This window comes from Crotalus tigris, unplaced genomic scaffold (genome assembly GCF_016545835.1).
Source record: "Crotalus tigris isolate CLP2741 ecotype Arizona unplaced genomic scaffold, ASM1654583v1 scf7180000018700.580195, whole genome shotgun sequence".
Classification (NCBI taxonomy): Eukaryota; Metazoa; Chordata; class Lepidosauria; order Squamata; family Viperidae; genus Crotalus; species Crotalus tigris.
This window is the reverse complement of record NW_024097154.1, coordinates 404385-419648: the sequence shown is the minus strand read 5'-3', so window position 1 is coordinate 419648 and position 15264 is coordinate 404385. Positions and strand designations below refer to the sequence as shown.

The 15264-nt window shown below is 35.6% G+C and overlaps 1 protein-coding gene across 2 annotated transcripts in view; it reads left to right on the top strand.

Moving 5' to 3' along the window:
* RSPO2 (R-spondin 2) overlaps positions 1-14940 on the top strand; it is a 109034-nt gene extending 94094 nt beyond the window's left edge. For both annotated transcript variants that reach the window (XM_039355613.1, XM_039355612.1), the window contains exon 6: positions 14157-14940. In XM_039355613.1, the coding sequence (XP_039211547.1) occupies positions 14157-14266 (110 nt within the window). In that variant the 3' untranslated portion in view covers positions 14267-14940. The remainder of the gene's footprint in view (positions 1-14156) is intronic.
* The last annotated feature ends 324 nt before the right edge of the window (positions 14941-15264 follow it).

Genomic DNA, 15264 nt, shown 5'->3' with positions numbered 1-15264 from the left:
TTGATGGTGCGGGCTTTTGACTTCAAAAACCAGTACCTATATATGTTATAGCATGAGAATCCTTTTGGTTTTTATAAACAAACAATCCAGATTTGATCCTTTTACATTGAAAGATACCTATTGTAGCTGTTACCATTTTTGATTTCTGATTCTTCATAATTTATAATACAGTGGTACCTCGTGTTGTTAATTGGTTCCAGGAGGTATAATGAGAACCCAAAAAGGATGAGTCCCAAACAAACCTTGTGACTTAGCACATCAGGCTTTGTTTCAATTGGGAATAACTTTCTGTCTGTCCCTTTTCCTATGTCAGTAACTTTCCCGTCCTCCTCCTTTTGGAGTAACCTTCCCAGCATGGCTGACTTCCTGTCCATTCTCCAGAGCTGCCCCCCTCTTCCTATCACAGCACATCGAGTACTAAGCAAATGCCAAGTTCTGAGACAAAATTTTTGCGTCAAAATGTGTCAAGTACCACATTCGATGAGTTTTGAGGCAGTCAAGTACCAAGGTACCACTATACTGCAATGTTGGTACAACTGTTTTGCTGTTTCTCATTCCTTGTCTTAATGTGGAGTGGAGAAATGCCAAAGCAGATGAAGTCACCTGCTTATAGGGCATCATTATCTAAGGAACTATCTATCTTCAGTACTTTCTGTCTAGCAAGTGAGTTCTCTCAATCATTTCTGTTACAGTAGCTGCCCACTGGAATAGCATATCCCCAGAAATTCATGTGGCTCCCCCATTTCAATTTTCCAAAAACCTATTCTCTTAGGCTTTGGGGTAGAGTGTTTGTGAGCTCTTCTAGCTCTTTTTTTTTGTTTGATGTATATGTTTCTCTCTACTTTCTTTACATACATGATCTATTTTTTCTATTTTATAGTTTCTTCTTAAAATACAGGTAGTCCCTGATGCATGACCACAAGTTGAGCCCACAATTTCTGTGGCTATGTGAGACATTTAAATGAATTTTATCCATTTATCCATTTTATAACTTATCTTGCCACTGTTGTTAAGTGAAACATTGAAGCTGTTAAATTAGTAGTACAGTTCTTAAGTGAATCTGTCTTCCTCATTGACTTTGCTTGTTAGAAGATCGCAAAAGATGATCGCTTGATATCAGGACACTGCAACTGTCATAAACATGAGCAAGTTGCCAATTTTGATCACATGATCATAGGGATGAAGCAACAGTCATGTGCCTAAAATGATCATAAGTCACTTTTTTTCAGTGCCATTGTAACTTTGAACAGTCACTAAGTGAACTGTTGTAAATTGAGGACTACCTGTATAAATCACCTAGGACATAGGTGCCCTCTAAATAAGTAAGTAAGTAAGTAAGTAAGTCATGGTACAGACAAGACACCCAAAATGTGACAGGCTTCAATGGAATAAAGAAATTGCTTTCATATAGACAACCTGTAAGGATGCATATTTTAAAAAAATGTATGAAGATACAATCATAAACAAAACTATCTTTTTTAACAATGCATATCCATTCAAGCAAGACTTACACGGAGTCACATTAATCAGGTTTCATATGTGGTGGTGGGGAAATAGTTAAGATGCATAATATTGAAAACTGAGTGAGTTAAACTCTGGCCCTCTTTTACTAGAGAATACATTAAGATGTCAGTTGATTGAATTTCTTTTTCCTTGGTTCCTTAAATGAAGAACTAATGCATATTTTAAGAATCAAATACTTCCTTGATACTTCATTTGCTATGTTTTGAAATACTTCTTTTACTTTCCATGAGTTGCCTTATAAAACACTGTGAAATTCAGTGGAACTAATGTCTAGTTATTGCAGGGAGCATGCTATGGGCATGCTTATAAGACTTACCTAGTCATAAACTGACTGCCATGGTAGAAGCACAGAGCTTTAGGTATACCAAGCTCAAAAGCAAACTGTTTAACCTGTTCCTGAAAAGGCGCTTTCCAACAGAAAAATGAGAAACTTCAGGCCCTTTGTAGGCCAAAAGGTAAGAAAAAAAAGTGCAAGAATTTTAGCCTTGATTTCACTGTACCGTAAATAGAGCTTGCATTTGATACATAGCAATCACTGGAATTCTTCCATAACAGCTTCATTTGATTTTACAATCAACCTACTTATCAGAGAAGTCCAGCCTTGAGTGCCTGCTTGTGCCTATTTCTAATTCTAGTGTTCCCTGAAATAAGCATTTATAAAACCTGCAAACAAAGAAATTCTGTGCTCTAGTAGTCATCTGGATTCTTGCAACTCAAATGGAAAGCAAATTGACAATGTTCCTCTAGATGTCTTCAAGTTCTTAGATATTTATCAGTCCAGATCACTGTTGCCATTTTTCTGCACAGTGAGGTGTACCTCCAAGTAAAGCGTTGAGTTGCCGTTCAAATAATTAACATCTTAATACATTCTCTAATAAAAGATGCAGTTGTATCTAATCAGTTTTCAAGATTCTGCAGTTTTTTTACTTTTCAACAGCATCCATGGAGTATAAATGCAACCCCTTAGCTTCCTGTGAATAAAAACAATACTAGTGGTTGTTATTGGTTTGGAATATTTTAACTTCTCATTTCATTTTTCCTTTATCAAAAAAAAAAAAAGATACCGAGTGGTCTTACAGAGGTGTTCATAGGCACTGCCTACTTCTAATCTAACCAAAGGACTAACTCTTTCTATACTACAATCACCTGTTTTAAAACTTTAGCATGATTGGTGTCTGTGGTGCCTTCTATCATTGCTATTTTGGGTCAATTGATCAGGTAAAAGATCTTTGTTCTTTTTAAAACACTATTGAATAATTTACATAAGAAGAGCATTTCTTTAAAAGAAATAAGTATACCCACACACACATTTTTGAGAGCCTGAAACAGTGTACAAGAACAATTGTCAGTACAGAGGATTTTGTGAAAGAGCTGATTTTATAATAAAAATGCAGTAGCTCAAAAGTTGATAAAAAAAGGTTTCCTCTGTACATTTTATTAAGCATATCTGTATTTTGGACAAGTATAAAAAATCCCTTTTTAATAATAAAAAAGTTTGGATGCTGAATGGTTGAAACTTCAAAGTCTAGGAAAGATTCTTATAATAATATATAAATATATTGTGTATTGTAAATATTGTGGTAAAAACAGACTCTGCCCAGGTACACCTATTGAAACTGTTCCAGAAGACCAAATTTTGGAATAACTAGTCTATAGTGGAATGATGGCCACCAATTTAGATGTCCTTTAACAGAGGTAATTCCATAAATTTTTCCATGGCTACCAGCCATGATGACTTTCTTACATTTAGGGTTAATGCCTACAAGTTTTACAAGTCTGTACAATAATTAAATAATCTTCACTAGATCCATTCCATGAAACTATGAAACAGATAGAGCCATTCAAATCTTGGCCCAACTAATTTATGGCTTCTTTGAGGTTGTCTAGGCATGCACTTCTATGTCCTGAAGACACCTCCACCAAGATAACTAACAAAGTAAATGATCCGTGCAGACCTACAATCTGTGTCAGTGGTAGGAAACCCACAGGCTCCATTGAGCATCCCCGTTTTACAGAGCCCCCAAATCCTCTTGTGACTGTGGCAAACCAAAAGAATGAATAGTTTTGTTTTTGACTACATTGATGTGGGAAAGAAAATAAAAGTCCCATTTAAGCCTTATAATAGACTTGTAACTTTAAAGTAAACTTCCAAAAAAGAAAACAGAAAACAATTGCCCCCCAATGAGGGGAGGAAAAAAAAATCCTGACTTGGCCTTCTTCAGAATCCATTCATGACCACTGAGCTTCAGGGTATCACTCAATGGAGACTCAATTGCAGCAACAAAAACAAAAAAATGTGTAGCTCAGAGGTGTCCACTCTTGGCAATTTTAAGACCTGTGGACTTCAATTCTGAGAACTCAGAAGCATGGCTGGCTGGGGAATTCTGGGAGTTGAAGTCCATAGCTTTTAAAGTTGCTGAGGTTGGACATCTCTGATGTGGCCTCTGTTCTAAACAATGCTTGACTTTTCTGCTGAATTGTATTTTTGAATGGCTGATATAGTGAGCTGTTATATTAAATTTTGGACTCCCCACGGGAGAATTCAAACCTTCATATTTCATGTACAAAATAGTTTTTCTTGGCTGTCACATATGGGTGCTGAAATGATTAATTTACTTTGTTACAGCTGGAGCCATTCTTGCAGGCAGCATCTCCAAGGATCGGATCCACTCTACACTTTTGGCTCTAGTTGTGGAACAGCTGTCTGCTCGCATCTTATTTTCTTTTGCTTTTAAACAGTATTGGGGGGGGGGGGGTCATACACAGAGCTCTGTGGCAAAAAAATGTCACAGGGATCAACAGTCTATGTTTCTATGCAACTTCCTTAGCAGTAAACAGTGAGGGAATAGATCCACTTTGTAAAAGTGGTAACAAACTGTATTTGCCAAATGGAAGTTCAGAACAAAAGAGATAAATTGCTTTGCGGGGGAGGGGGGAATTAGATGCCACAAGAGAAAAGCTAGGGTTTTGTTGTTATGTAATTCCCAGATTACTATGTAGCTTGTAGATAAATCAATTTAATGTTGTTTGTAGAATAGTTTCATTGTTGCTTATATTTTTTTAAAAAAACATTTTAAAGCTTTATTCAGCCAGAAAGCCTTGGAATTCCCTAGTTGTCATTTTTCTCCAGAGAATGCAGGATATAAATCCCCTCATACAAAGAGGTTTAAGGAAATCAGGCTGCCAAAGAACACAATGATTGGACACCATCAACCAGAGAATAGGAAAACTCAAAGAAGCAATGCAGCATGGAAGATGTGGAGAAACCTGGTCCATAGAAATGAAGACTATTTTGCAAAAAATAATTAAAATTTCTAGACTTTTCTCAAATGTAACAAGCATCTCAACCACAGATAACTATTACTGTTGCTACTTGCAAATATAATTTTGAAAGCTATTGAATATATTTATTTCAATCACCTCCATTGATTGAAGTGTTGGTAATGAAAGGAGAAAGAGATTGCCCTATATAATTCATAACATAGTTATTTTAGCTCATAGTCTTTCACTCTATTCTCACCCCGTAGTGTTGAGTCTTCAAATCTGCAAGGATTGCTCTATAGAAAATCAACTATTACTACCTTACTTTTTTTTTTAAGTTGGACATCCTGAGCTGTTTAGGGGAGTTCATAAAAATTGAAATGAATTCAGGTTGCACAGCAACAAGGCATATATAATAAAATGTGTGACCAGGTTCTCTGCCATTCTTTTCTGATGCATATTCTGTATATTATAAATATGAAACAATAAGCAAGATTTATTTAATACATAACTTAGAAGCTATGATGAATGTTTCGTGTTGTAGTAAATGTCTAGAACCAGGACATATGGATTAATGGTAGATTTTTAAAATTAAATAATAATACAAATAGATTCATGGTGTACAAATAATTTTCTTTTTCCTGTTCATTTTGTAAGTTGCTGAGGAAATTCATACCTAGTGATTAGGAAGCATACGAACTTAACTGTGTGTTTATTTGGTATATATTTATAAATTAGAAATGAACAGTTTCTTATGTATCCATAGGGAAACTGATTTAGATTACCTTAAGTGGTTTGGGAGGATTGTTTTGCTTGTTAGTTGGGTTTTCAGTCAATAATTTAAACCAACATTCTGCTTTCTCATGTTTCCATCCATATTTATTCCATTTATTCCTTCCTTTTTATTTCAGTGAGTACTCAAAGTGGCTAACAAAATGTTAAAAATAAAACATATATATAGAATTTGTTCATTTATAACTTATATATTTATAATTTATATTATAAATTATAATATAATTTATAAATATATAGCAGATAAACACACAGTCCTAAATTGAGCATAACCATTTTTCTAAATTTGTATTGACTTATTTTGGCATCATTGTCCAGTGTCTCAGGCCACATTTTCCAGATATAAAAAACTTTGATTTAAGTTTTGACTGAAGTCTTTGACATAAGATTTGAAAAATACTAAGCAATATGAAAAAAAATAATATTAAAATTATCTATTTGAAGTCTGGCAGAAGAGGTGCATCTTTACAGGTTTCTCAAACATGGAAAGAATTGAAATGAAGCATAGCTCTTAAGGGAATTTCAGTCTTGCAAGACTGATATAAGCCTTGTGAGGTAGTCCAGATAAGAAGTACACCCTAAGTTCTACTTTTAACTTTATTTTAAGGTTAAATTAACACAATCTTGCAAGTCTGAAAGTACATCTATTTCCCCTTACCTGTACAGTCCAAGAAACTAAAGAGATGTTTACTATGTCCTCATTCCTTCTGCAGATTCAGCTGCCGTTAATCCAATCAGTGTCCCATTTTTCTTGTCCCTCAAGATCATTCCTACATACAATATAGGCACTGTGGCTCACTGCTTAATGACTCAGGAGATAGCCTCAGCTCTGGCGGTTTGGATCCTAGTTTTGTGTGGAGGATGAGCTCCTGTCACTTGCCTCAGCTTCTGCCCACCTAATACTTTGAAAGCATGTTCTATGTGAGTAGATAGATAAGTACCACTTTGGTGGGGAGATGAGCTAGTACTCTGTGCAGGTAATCAAATTCCTGATGGTTCTGAACTTTCCCTGTTGCAGCGCCTACTTGCGAAGCAGCTCCGTGGATGGAGAGGGCCTTGGATGACGCTGTAAGAATTGCTCTTTGTCTTCTCTCTGGTAGGAAGCCAGCTTGCCCTTCTCTGGTGCACTTTGGGAAGCGTGCAAGCGTTTCCAATAACAGGACTGGTACCATGGCAAGCCAAACTACTGTAACGACACCATATGCTATTAATAATAATTCCTACATACCGTTACAGACGATGAATTTCATAGCCTGGAAGCAATGCAGGAGAAGCCTTATGTCTGTGTGCACAAATTTCAGCTTCCTAACATTGTGGGTATCTTTAAAAGGCCTCTCCTGTGGATTTAACAACCATATAGATTCATAATGAGAGAAACACTTCTCTTATACATGCAAGCCCAAACTGATAGACAGACATCACTGCTAAAGTAATACATGTTAAGTATTATTCCTCTGGGTCAATTCAAAATTTGGAATATAGATATTTTCTTCTTTTAAATTAAAAAAAAAAGTTGTGCTTTTTATTTTGGTTCCTTAAACATATGGCTGAAGTTCTCAGTTTATGACTAAACATAGTGATGTGGCATATATTAGTGACTTCTTGCATTAATTTCCTATCATTACTTCAGGGGCTCTAGATTTCCATTTCTTGCTTTGTCCTTACAGACAATAACTCTGTGGAATAGATTAGACTGTGATTCACAATCATTCAATGAAGTTTGTGCTTGAGCTGGATCCTTTCCTACTTTACTTGGTCCTCTCCTACTTTACCCCAAGAATGTAGATATTCTGACTCAAAATAAAAGCGCCTTCTTTTAAATCCAGGAGATAGATAACTCAAAAGAAAAGATCTTATAATAAACAAAAACGTATTTATTAGAAAGATTACTTGCATTCACGCTGTGGTTGATACTCCTGGAAAATACATCTTTGTCCATTTCTTTAGACCGTCTCTTTAGGTAAGAGAATGATGCTCTTCCATACCATCTTTATAACGACTCAGGCTCATTGTGTGACCTTCCATGGCCCATGCTTCTTACAGACAAAGATATTCCCATGTGGCTTGTGTCCAGGAAGTCTCCCAATGACCTTTGAGACTCCGCCCACTGACCCATCAACATACGTAGCATTTAACCCAATAACTGCCAGACACTCCAACACACTGATACCTGCTCTCTAGTTAGGGCTACATATACGTTCCAGAATAATAGATGTTAATTCTACAGGGCTTCCTCTATGCCCTCAGGTTCTTGTGACAAAACCTTTGTTCCCCTATATCTGGGTATATTGCTATTTCTTTATCACCAGTGTTCTAAAATTCAGCGCCCTTCCAATATGTTCTGATAATAATTCCCAAACTGCTTCACTTTTGTGAAGAGAAGTTCCAGCACATCCAGAAGAGTCAAACTGAAAAAAAAAATCTATGGGCTCTGGAGGCCAATCCTCTAATTTTTTTTATTCACATATATTTCTAGTTCCTGCAACACCTGTCAGTAATGATGAATTGGTTTCAATTTTCCTAAAAAGCGAAGTATCTCTGATTATTTTAGTGCTTGTCATAGTCTACTTTTACAGTACCAAAAAGTACCACAAGAGAGGCAGTCTAATCCAGTGTTTCTCATCCTTGGCAACTTTAAGATATGTGGATTTCTTATAAATGCTGGCTGGGGAATTCAGGGAGTTGAAGTCCACATATCATAAAGTTGCTGAGAAGCATTGGTCTAATCTATCTCACAGAATTATTGTTGGTAAGGACAAAATAGGAACTACGAATTGCTTATGAGCTGCTAGAGGAAAGAAATCAATAATATATGCCACGTCATCATGTTTAGCTGTAAACAGATATATTTCTTTACATAGGAAATGCCAGCAGGTTTTAAAGAAGGAGGTGGCAATGTGCCAGTAGATACCTCTCATTACATCCTCAGTATACTTTGGGATCCATTAAAAACAATAGACTCCAAAATTGGAACTCTGCCTGTCTCTGTCTTAAAATATATTTAAATTATGTCAGCAACATATCAGCAGGAGATTCACTGCAACCCCTAATATGGAACATTTCCCATTACAGGAAAGTTTAAATGTTGTTTTCTATAGGTGTAGAATTATTATTTTTTTAATTTGTGGAAAAAGTTTAAGAAAAGCATCCAAGTTTCCTACATATAGCTGTCTGCAAATGAAAAACTGGCTACAAACAAGCACCTTCCCAACATTCTGATGTTTTATAGATGAGATCCTTAATGGAGCGTAATCTGATTCACATTGTGGAAATTAAATTTTATAGGCGCCACAATTATTGGAGTTTTTCTTAGCCTTGTTGAGAAAAATCCACAACTGTCTGATAAAAGAAGCAAATGTGCATTTGCAATGTCTAAACTGGCACACGGCTTTGAACATTTAACATTTCTGATGGTTTGACTAAGAACCTGGACTATCTGCTTTTTGACTTATTTTTAATTTAGTGGTCTACTGCAAAGAAGGAACATTTTCACAGCTGTTAAGTAGTAGTTACTTTGGTTTCAAAGAAGTCCCTGAAAGTCTGCATGATAATCACAAAGCATTGGTGGTCATTGTCTTGTGTTTGAACAACCCACTTATTCCCCACAGTAGTTTTCTAGAGGTAATGATCCAAAATGGACTAATAAACCCTTTCATGGTGTGGCAGCTCTTTCATCTCCATCCTTGATTTTATTGACCTTCACTGAAGTTCTGTATGACTTTGTAGTATAATTGCACTTAAGGAACTATGTATGATCTACTGTTTGGTGGGAATATCAATTTAACACATAGGAACTAAAAGCAATGTTTTAAAGTTAGGCAATTAGTAAGTGTGGGAATGTTGAACATAGAAATCATTGAGTGTCCTTTGAAAATATGATATCTCTGAAGATTACTTTAAGATCTCTAATAATTTTTTCTTCTGCACAGCTTTTACCACTTATACCATCAGCCAGCCTTCTCTAAATTAGTGTTTTCTGAATATGTTATTGTTGCCATCATTTTGTGGCTATCAATATTTGAACTCCAGCACATCTGGACTAATCCAGTGTTAGGGCAAAACCTAGCTTAAATTCATTAAGATGTATCTTACTCCAAAAATGTTCCCTTTAGACTAAGTTTACTTCAAGGAGCAAAGGTTTCTCTTCCGTATCTCTTAACTTAGACAATTATTGGGTTAGAGTTAATAGGATAAGATTTCTTTTGTTTGGCAAGATATTTTAGCAAATCACTGCCAGTTTGGGTGTCTTACCATTCTAAGACCTTATTATGTGATTGTAAAATTTGAATGTTTATGCTTCATTATGATCTTAATTAATTTATTAAATTTATATGCTAAACATCTCATCTAAATGACTCTGAATTAGATTGTACTTTCTAATTTTATCATGCAACACTCTGGGAGTGCTTACATTTATGCTGGTCTTTTAATGGCTTATAATTATAATAGTTATTATAATAGTTTATTATTATGCATTCACTCTTAAAAAGAATAAGACACATATTCATCAGAGTATTGATTTTTCAACCGCAGTTTTTAATTAAGGGCCAATATATACTGCTCTGAAAATGCCCTAGCAAACACCCATTCCAGTAACAATGCCCCAGCCATTTAGAAGCACATAATGTATTGATTACTACAGTAAATTAAACATGTCCTTGTTTTCTGCCCATACATTCTATTCTGTCTGTGTATTTGAGGTTCTTGATTGGAAATAGACATATATGGCATTTCAAAATTGTTCATCAAAGATATGGAAAGACAAGGTGGCTGAACAGTTTATTTGAATGTATCCATGTGACAGCTGTGTTTTCCAACACACACTCGCAAAGGCACTGCTTCTTTAAGCAGCAACAGCTACTGAAAATTCTTGGTGGAAAGAGTTCTTCCTGATGTTTTCATGGAAACATGGGAAGCCATGGAAATGGAAGACTGCTGGAGAACTGATGACGCAAAGAAATATAGGCTGATTACCTCTTAACTAAATCAAGTTATTGATGAGCATCAGTACACAGATGAAAATATTTCTGAAATAATACATATTAAACAGGTAGAACTAGCAATGAAACTACTTGGTACACTGCTTGATAGAATGAGAGCAGTCCACCTAACCGGTCTTCAGTTTTGCAGCCGGGATAGAGTCAAGCCATCAAAGGAAGACAAGTTTGCCTTTTAGGAATTTTGCGTATGGTTTTTATTCCTACTTGAGCTTGTAATAATAATCATAATCATGAATAAATCCAACAGGAGAAAAATATATCCTTAGGTCAGCTACTGGATTTATTGAGATTAGAAATGACTCTGCCTTTCATTGTGCCACTCATGATTGGTTGATTCAGAAATGATTTATTTCTAACATCATTATATATAATTGCTTTACATCCTGAGAAAACCCAATATTTGCAAAAGAAATCCCTCTTATTTAGTCCTGTAAATACTCCCTCTTTCTCTTCTAAATATACATGAGACCCAAATGGCAGAACACTGATGGCTCACAAAGAAGGGAATAGAAGAAAGATAGAACCCTGTTCTAAAAGTCTTGTCTTCCAGGATACATGCATCCAGCAATTCTCAAATGTGAAAATTGTTAATCTATTAACAAATGTACACTGTGTAACTTCCTGCTAAAAATGGCTGATCAGCCAAAGATTCCAGGCATATCAAGGAAATGAAAGGCTAGTTGATTAAGCAGCTGTTCTGGAAAAATGGGTGGAAAAAGTTATTATAATGAACTTGAGAAGAGCAAATAGTCCTGGAGAAGAATCAGCTTGGTAGAAGAGGATATTTGTAGTTTAGGGTTGAACTGCAGAGTCCTTGGTGCTCTCTGAGCTTGGTTATTTTCGTGCAGATGCTTCATTACCAAACTAGTAACATCATCAGTGCTAGTAGGAAGCGAGGTATGCTCTCATTTGCTCTTCCTACTAGCACTGTTGATGTTTTCTAGGCCTTGAAGAATCAGCATGGTTTCTGAACAAATAAGATTACTACCTTTGAAGTTTAGCATATTTTAGTAGGCATCCCTTTGGCTCTCAGAGTTTTTTGTCATAATCTTGAACATATTTAATAGTGGTGGAATAAGAGGGAAGGAAAGAATTGATTGGTAACTGATAGGTGAACATGATTGAAAACTGGATAAAAAATATTCTGTGTTTTTGCCATCTGTGATTTTTGTTGAAGGGAGAAAGAAAACGGGAAAGACATGAGAGCATAAAAAAGATAAATGGTCTGATAACAGTACTGTGGGGGACAATCAAGATATTCAAATCATCTTATTTTCTATAGGAGATTTAAAAGTGCTTTTTCATTTCTTTTGCTAACGCAAAATGTTCTGAAACTCAGTAAAATTTGGCCGAGCTGTTTTTAATATAGCAGGAAAACAATTTGCACAGGAACTGCCCAAATGATGCAGAAATCCAAACAATTTCTATTTAAAATTGGATAAATGCTATTAAATTGATTCCTTGCATACATTGGCAGATTATCTTCCTGAATTTCAGAATAAAATAAATGTGAATACATAGTGCCCTCCGGTGGCTAAAAAGTATATTCTATGAAACTGTAGTTGCCAAACTACAGTGCAGTTATAAATCAAGGAAGGAAGGAAGGAAGAGAGGAAGGGAAGAGAAGGGAAGGGCAAGCATCTAAAATAGCTCATCTCCCAAACTGCCTACAACAGTAAACTATTCTAGTTGCTTTCCTGGCCAATGGGAAAATAAATAGAAGTGTAGCAAAGCTTTATCCATAATTTGCTGTTGTACCAGGGATTTCTGGAGAGAATGGGTGGGGTCTACAGTATGTATTTTCCCACATTGTGATTCACCTATCAAGGTTGTGTGTTGCCAGAACCACTAATAAGGAGGACTGATTGAATTATTGAATAATATAGCTACAGTAAGTATGTTGTAGGATAGTGTCAGGTTCTCCTGTGGACCACCGTTTCTGATCTGCATTTATATAACCAGTCTTTTAAATGATGTTTTCAGTTTGTTGCTAAGAATGATCAGTGATTCTATTGCATTTCAATGCTCTTAGAGTAAAGTAGAGATATTATATATTCTCAAAAACATTACTGGGCAGTTTGATTTAATTTTCAGACAGATGACGTGAAAATGACATTATAATGCTTCTAACTGCAAATGCACCTCAGTTTGAACTTCCTGCTTTATTAAGTTAAGAGGCTGCAATATAAAAAGAGAGTTCCCCAGTGAGAATTTATCATTGCATTGGCTATTCGACAGAAGATTTCTTTTTCCCATGCACAAAATTCTGGAATTTAAGATACAAGCAACATTAAATCAGTTGGTTTTCTAGACCAGATGTCCCCAACCTTTTGGGCACCAGGAACTGGTTCCGTGAATAAAGTTTTTTCCATGGACCAGAGAACTGATTTTTTTTTTTTTTTTGGTTAGAGCACCTCATTTTAAAATTTGTTCAACACATAATACATTTTTTCTTTAAAAAACAATGGCAGTGTGGCTATTCATCGGATGCATTTTAATATAAACTTTAATTGTTTTATTTATTTATTTGATCTTGCTTTAGGTTAGGTAGTTTATAGATTTAACTTGTATTGAGTCCTGTGAAATATCACATGGAATGGTGTAAAATTCTGTGTACTCTAACTCTTTTCTGACTATGCCTGTCTGACTCTCAAGGGCTTTGATAGTTTTTTTGTACATTTAATTTATATAGCTATCCATTTCAACCAATGACACTATGGGGCATATATCATAAAAACATTAAACAAACAACCAAAACAATACAAAATAAATATACAGTATATGGACTGTAAGTAAAACTATTGACATAGATGTTAATATAGTCAACATTCAACACATTTGGTTGCCAGGCTTCTAGTCATAATTGAAACTATAAAACCTGAATTCTCAAATAGTTGAGACAGGTGAACACTAAACCTTACTATATCACACAGTGCTTTTTTGAAAGGAACAAAGGTAAAATCAGTGGCCAGCATGGTGGGCACAAGCACACATAGTTTCGAGGCAACAACAACAACAAAAATGAACTTAAGTAAGTAACATATTCTTAGAGGATGGAATCCAGCAATTAGTTGACATAGAATATTTTAAAATATTGTCCAGCTACCGAGGACAAATTTTAGAATGTATTTTTTTGGGGGTGGGGTGGGATTCAGCTGTTGAGTACCTGCTAAATAACAACTATAAGAACAGAATAACTCTTCTCTGGACCAGTGAATCTCTGTACATCACAAAAGATTGTGAGTTAGTTGCTTTGCAAGTGGCTATAGGCACAGGTAATATAATAATAAAAACTGTGAAAGTCTTTCTGAATAAATTTGATGTAGATAGCTCTACCAGTTCAGTTGGAAAACCCAAAAAATTAGCCTGGGATTAGCCAGTGATTAAAAATAAAATTATTGCCAATCTTTTAGCTGTATCTTGCTCTATATATTAATCGGGGAGGGCATATCTATTATTCACAAGTGTCTTGTAAATGAGAGTGTGTAATCACAGTGATTTATGTCATTTGCATGATGCATTGTTATGCAGATGATATACATTGACTAAAATGATATAATTTGCTTTTTTTTTATTTAGGAAAGAGGACACCGAAGAAAAAGGATAAGAAGAAGAAGAAAAAGAATTTAATGGAACAAGCTCAGAAGCAGCACAGTTTTTTCCTAGCTACAGACCGAGCTAGTCAATAGAGACACTTGCCCAGGGCCCGTTGGTGATACATGTGGGTTGTTTTTTTAGTTTATATCTTGTTTTTGTTTGTTTTGCAAAATACACAGAAGCTGCTATTAGCTCCTGCATGAGGAAGCACTGCAATTCAGCTGCTCAGACAGCATTTGGACCTGGGGAAAGAGAAGAACATCCACAAGCTTGTTTGTGTGTGTTATTTATACTTTTATGATTAATGTGGTTCTTATTGTTCTCATTGTTCCCCAAACTTGGTCTCTCCAAACTGAAGAAAAGCACTGAGTTCAATCAGTGGAAGTGTGTCAAAAATGTCTTTTGAGGGTTCCCTTCCCCCTTTCGTTTAAATTTGGTGCCTCCAAGAAGGAAATATTTGGCTTCTTGGCACAGGACTTTGGAGACAGGAGCATCAGGACTGCATGGCACCATGGGATAAGTTCCTATTTCTACAAGGCGAATAAATTGGGAAGTTAGAATTGAATATTGTTTTTCAAACTGTACATTTTCAAGACTGAAGGATACCAAGAAGATATCTATAGATAACACACTTGGTCCTCAGCACACCTGCTATACTGGAACAGCTGTATAGTCAAACTGCTCTTGACTGATATATGAAATTATGGCTTAGTATTTCAGGAGCACAGTGGTTCCCATGTGTACATATCATGCTGTCTACATATAAATAAACCTATTTACATTAGAGGTTGGGTCTGTTTTCCATGTGTGCAGTTCATCATTTGAACACATAAAGATGACTGCTCAAAATGAAATATAATACTGTCCTTTATAACAAATCTGTCCAAGCTTTGACTGTTGACAGCCTGACAACATAGCTTGCTCTTATGAAGTTTAGTGTTTTCCTGACAGTGTGAACCTCTGAAATCTTTTCTTCAAAGACTATCTGCTGGCTATGATCAAGTGATGACATTCCATTCGAAAACAAAACCACTTTCTAGAGTTGAACCAAGCCATATTTCTCAATAATAATAATAAAAAAAATCCTGGT